At 34.0% G+C, this 5,674-nt stretch overlaps 1 protein-coding gene across 1 annotated transcript; it reads right to left on the bottom strand.

Annotated features, from left to right (window-relative positions):
* Nucleotides 1-298: 298 nt before the first annotated feature.
* LOC132953182 (uncharacterized) lies at nucleotides 299-5,468 on the bottom strand. Its single transcript, XM_061025710.1, has 2 exons — nucleotides 4,902-5,468; nucleotides 299-355 (listed from the first exon to the last, which is right to left on the bottom strand). Exons 1-2 carry the CDS (start codon nucleotides 5,466-5,468, stop codon nucleotides 299-301), a joined length of 624 nt encoding a protein of 207 aa, XP_060881693.1.
* Between the last annotated feature and the right edge of the window lie 206 nt (nucleotides 5,469-5,674).

The raw sequence follows: 5,674 nt of genomic DNA, 5'->3' as shown, positions 1-5,674 counted from the left end.
CGTTTTACACATTTAATTATTTCTAGAATTTCTCTACTTTCGTAAGGTACTAATATTGAATTATTGGCTGAAACTATATGATAATCAAAACATTCCGTAAAATTATACCATTCTCCGAGTTCTGTATTAGTGTGCTTTTCAATTGCTATATTTATGTTTATTTCCTGCAATAGTTGTTCATTCCTATCCATTTTAGATTAGTGGTTCCTATAATTATAAATTCGTATTACTTGTAAATTTAAGTGAAATGTTTAATCAAATTTTCGTATCTGTAGTTCCTGATGGCATAGTCAAATATTCATTTTGTGTATATGACGTCTGTGCGTGGATCATGTGCATAAGTTATTTTGTGTTTCTTTTTTTTTTTTTTTTTATTTTAATAGAATATTTACAATCTATGCTACAATAGGCATAATAAGCAAATTTGAACACATACATACAATTTTTTTTTTTTACTTTACAACATGAACACATGAGGAGGGAGGCCATCCAGTGATAGAACCCAAAGTTATTTTAATTATTTATCAATTATTGACTTAATATGAATAAATTAAACTTAGATGGTATGAGCCATCAATCATTTAATAAGTCACGACACTAATTTCTCTTTAGCCGACGAGGAGGATTACTAGGAAGTGAGTTGGAAGCAAGTTCAGCGATTAAAGGGTTAGAGTGACATTGTAATTTAGAGTGGAATTTTTTATAATGTTTTGTTATGTTTTGCTAATTGATTTACTGTTTCTATTTGGAAGTCATTTTGGAGAGTGGAGTTTGATACGTACCAAGTTGCGGAAGAGATAATTCGGAGAGTGATACATTGGAAGGCTTGGAGGGTACGTAATTGAGATGGTTTAGCGCATCCCCAGATTTGGATAGCATAAGCCCAGATAGGCCGTAATAAGGATTTGTAGATGATTATTTTTGTGTGGAAGGGTAATTTTGATTTCAGAATTGGCCGAAGTAAGTGGAGTCGACTATTAAGAATTTTTCTTTTTGACTTGATATGAGGACCCCAGGTCAGTCTTTTGTCAATTAGGACGCCGAGGTATTTTACTTCTGAGGATATTGGGATTTGTATTCCTTGAGAATAGAGGGGAAGGGGTATGGACTTTTTTAGTGTAAATGGAACATAAATTGATTTGTCAGGATTAATTTTGATTTTCCAGTTGGATGACCATTTGTCTATTAAGTCTAAATGTGTTTGTAAAAAATGTACAGTTTCTACAGGATCATTACCAGGTGAGAGAATTGCAGTGTCGTCAGCATAGGTGGCCATAATAGTATTTGGGGTTTTAGGAATATCAGCCGTGTAGACATTAAATAAATCAGGGGAAAGGTCACTACCTTGGGGAACTCCTGCTTCAATTGGATAGAATGACGAGACAGAGTTACCATACCGGACTGTGTAAGTACGGTTTTCTAAATATGAACATATTATCAAAAAGTACGGGGCAGGTAAGAACATTTTTAATTTAAAGAGTAGACCCTTGTGCCATACCCTGTCGAACGCCTGGGCTACATCTAAAAACACTCCCGGGCAATATTGCTTTTTTTCAAATGTGGATGAAATTTGATCAGTTAGTCTGTGAATTTGGTGTACAGTGGAGTGACCCGTTCTGAAGCCAAATTGGGAATGTGGAATTATGTTGAAGGTTTGGAGTATTGGTCTTATTCTTAGTCTTATGATTTTTTCAAATAATTTGGCAAGAGTTGGCAGTAAACTTATAGGTCTATAAGACGTGATTTCATTCTTGGGTTTGTTGGGCTTAGGAATAACAATTATTGTTGATAATTTCCATATCGATGGAATGTAAGAAATCCGTAACATGGAATTAAATATGTAAGTTATAAGGATGATTGTCTTTTTCGGTAGATTATTTAGAATTTTGTTGGTAATAAGATCATAACCGGGTGCTTTTTTTTCTTTTAATTTACTTATTAGAAATTTGATTTCACTTGGTGAGGTATGTTTTGCTGGAAGTGACATTGGAAGAGGACTGTCTATAAATTAGTTGATTCTTTCAAGGTGTTCATTACTGGGATGTATATCAGTATGAGGTTTGAAAATGTTAGAGAAATGTTCGCCAAAAAGGTTTGCTTTTTCATCATCAGAAATAGCTATGGATCTGTTAGGGCCAATTATCGGCGGCATTTGCTGTCTTATATTAAGTAAGTTTTTTGTGGTTTACCATAGTGAGCCGTCATTTGTGTTAAGGGATTGATATTTTTTTTCAAAAAACTCTGATTTATGTTTTGATATTAATTTTTTGATGGTGTTTGTCAAGTGATTAAATATTTGTTTATCAGATGGGTATCGATACTTTTGCCATCTAGAACGAACACGACGTTTATCAGAGATTAAAGTTCTTATGTGGATGGGTAAGATTTGATTATTTGTTTGATTCATACTCCTTGGAGTATATGGGAGTGATGATTTGTATATAGCTGATTGTATCGAGGTTGTGAGGACTTGGGCAGCGTTTTCTATGTCAGTTTTTGATTTAAGAGAGATTTTTAAATTGGTGGTATTTTGCATGATCTCAGCGAACTCGTTCCATTTTATTGGACCTTGTAATAAAGAAGGATGCATAGGGTTTAGATCTGGAGCTACATTTAGTTGGAGCAGGACAGGAGTGTGATCAGAGTTAAGATCGTTTAAGTTGGTGACAGAGAAATTAATATAACTGGGTAATGTTGAGATGAAGAAATCTAAAATGCCTGGGTGTCTATTTAGGTGTTGGGGCCAGTAGGTGGGACCAATTGGGGATATGTGTGTATAATTGTTATTGTTAATTATTTTTTGTAATATTTTACCTCTTGAGTTATTAGATATGCAGCCCCACTGGGAGTGTTTGGCATTTAGGTCACCACCAATCAAAAACTTTTGACCGAGGGATTTAAAAAATTCTTCTAATTGTTTTGAGTTAATAGCAGGATATGGAGGAAGATATACAGATGAAATATTAATTGGTATATGATTCAACGATATTTGGATGTTAGTTACTTGTATAGTAGGCGTTTGGCTAGCCGGAAGAAGAAGGTGCTTGATTTTAGATGAAATTATTATAGCAGATCCTGCATGAGCTGTTTTATCAGGATGATCAGTTCTATAAACCGTATAGGCCGGGAAAAATAGTTAAGTGTATGGTTTACAGTGTGTCTCCGAGATGAGTGCTAAATCAATTTGTTTTTCTTGTAATAAATTTAAAAATTCTGCTTCATTTTGTTTTATACCATTGGCATTCCAAAGTAATACCTTAATTACGTTAGAGTTAAGTTGATGACTGACCATCATTTTAAGAGTTTATCTATAACTGTTGTGAGGAGTGATATGAGAGGATTAATTATCAATTTAAATTCAGAAATGAACGAGGATAATTGGATTGCTATAGATTCATGTGAATTCTCATTGCTATTTTGAGAGGTATTATTTTTGGATTTAATTTGAGGAGGTTTTTGACTTAATTGAGGGAATGACGAGGTGTCTGTTAAATCAGGAGGATAAATATGGGTGCTATCACTTTTAACGCCTTCCCTCCCCTTTACAATATTACTATAGTTAATATTACTTTTTTTGTTGAATTTATTGTTTGAATTGGATTTGCTGTGATGGAGTTTCTGCAGGTTCTTGTGAACTTGACATCCACGATAGTTTGCAGTATGAGCGCCACCACAGAGTACACATACAGGTGGCTGATCGCTGGTCTTGTTACAAGCTGAAGTTGAGTGGTTGGAGTTACAGCGAACACATCTTGAGGGATATGCACAATAAGTTTTAGAGTGACCGTACTCTTGGCAGTTTATACACTGGATAATCTCCCGTCTTTTGTATGGTTTTTCTATTTTAATCTTTGTGTTAAGTATCGAGTTTAGATGAAAAATGTCTTGGTTGATCTCAGTTGGTTCTAAGTCAACGAAGAATATCGGAAGTTTACTTTTTGTGGTTTTGTGTAAAACGTTTGTAACACTACGAACTGTGTATCCAATTTCCTGAATTGCAATACCTATGTCAACTGTTGGGGTAGACGGATGCAAATTTCTAACAACTATACGGAATGATTTGTCTTCCTGGGCTTGGAATGTGTGATATTCAGCTTTAGACTCTTTTAAGTATTTTATAATCAATCTGTAAGTGTCAGAGTTGCTGGATTGTATCTTTAGGTTTTTGGAAGTTGATTTGACAAAAAAGTTGTTGATTCCAACTAACTTGATTAAAACAGTACGAAATGCGGCAAAGTCCAACAATCCGCGGACGAAAATGGATGGGGGTGGTTTGATTTTTATTTCGTCCATGTCTATGTTAGCATTGGAATTTTCATCAGATTTAGTCTTATTTGAATCAGTATTATTATTTTCATTATTTTCATTGTCGAGAATAGCGTATCTATTTGTTGATGCAAAAATAGATTTGATATTTTTTTTATTTAAATTTGACGATGAACTATCAGTGGATAGATTACGTTTAGTTTTGGACTGTACTATTTTATATTCAGAAATATTTATATTGTTTTCGTTGGAGTTCGAAAATACATCGTCACTTGAAGCACTCTGTATACGAGATGTATTGGATTTGGTATGGTTTGAACTGTTATTATTACGATTAAGATTAGCATTACCAATTTTAGACATTGTTCGTTATCGGGTTACGTAAGAGAAGAGATTACGGCTGCCGCCGACTGTGACAGTCAGGGAAACCGTGTGTGTGTGGCAGATTAATTATAATTACCAGTTTTTTGTAGATTTCTAGTCGAGAAGTGATATATTCACACGAGGAAAATTCGGGTTGAATCAGACTTCCCACCTGCATCCAGCTGTAGTAAAATCAAATTTTTCCGTAAACTCGGGTTTAAGAAAGAAAACGATTTAGGTTCAACAGATAAAGTACATGTGTAACGGACGACATTCGCGTAGCGACTGTGTTTCTTTTTACATATTAAATTGTGTGACTCGGTAAGGTTTAATATCCTTCCCGATTTGTCATAATACCCTACTTCTATTTCAAAAATAATTCTTTTGTTTGATACGTCCTCTAATTGTAAATAAAATTGTCGGTTTAAATTTTTATCGTAACAGCGCATATCTAATAATGGAAAATTAATTCCTAATCTCTTTAAAATTTCTCTGTCGGAACTACCTCCAAACACCACAATCACATTAATCTTATTGTCACGCAGTATATAGTTTTTTATATAGGTCGCATTCAAACTATTTACTGGTGCTCTAAGACTCTGATTCAGTTGGTCTAGACAAATGTCCCTGAGTTCGGGTTTTGCCTTAAAAATTCGTGCTAATGCCTTTTGTGCTACTAGTACCTCTCGATCCTTCATCGGTCTTACTTCTCCGTTTTCTGGCAGATATAACGGTCGTCCTTCTAGCTTCCTTATCTTAAACCGGTCCAAACTGTTCGATATCGCTCCAGATATAAGGACCTTACTCGTTCTATGAATGTTAGTAAACTCGAAATCCATTATAACGAACTTGTGGGTATTTCCTCTATATACAAATATAATAATTAGTTCCTTACTTATACTATAATATCTACATTACATTTATTTTATATTAATTAATAAAAATTTTTTTTTTTTTTTTAATTACTTATTATTGCTGGTAAATTACTAGCAGTAGTATTATTGATACCTATATTCCTGTCATTAGTATCTGAAAATGAGGTTTC

Source organism: Metopolophium dirhodum, unplaced genomic scaffold (genome assembly GCF_019925205.1).
Source record: "Metopolophium dirhodum isolate CAU unplaced genomic scaffold, ASM1992520v1 scaffold1, whole genome shotgun sequence".
Lineage (NCBI taxonomy): Eukaryota > Metazoa > Arthropoda > Insecta > Hemiptera > Aphididae > Metopolophium > Metopolophium dirhodum.
The sequence above is the reverse complement of the archived record's forward strand: the minus strand, read 5'-3'. Positions and strand labels throughout refer to the sequence as shown.

What these genes read in the sequence shown, in the direction of transcription:
- LOC132953182 (XM_061025710.1), bottom strand. Translation starts at nt 5,468, where the DNA reads ATGGATTTCGAGTTTACTAACATTCATAGAACGAGTAAGGTCCTTATA. An exon ending in AACACAGTCGCTACGCGAAT is followed by an intron (nt 356 to 4,901) that starts GTCGTCCGTTAC and finishes AAAAAAAAAAAG; the next exon opens with AAACACAAAATAACTTATGC.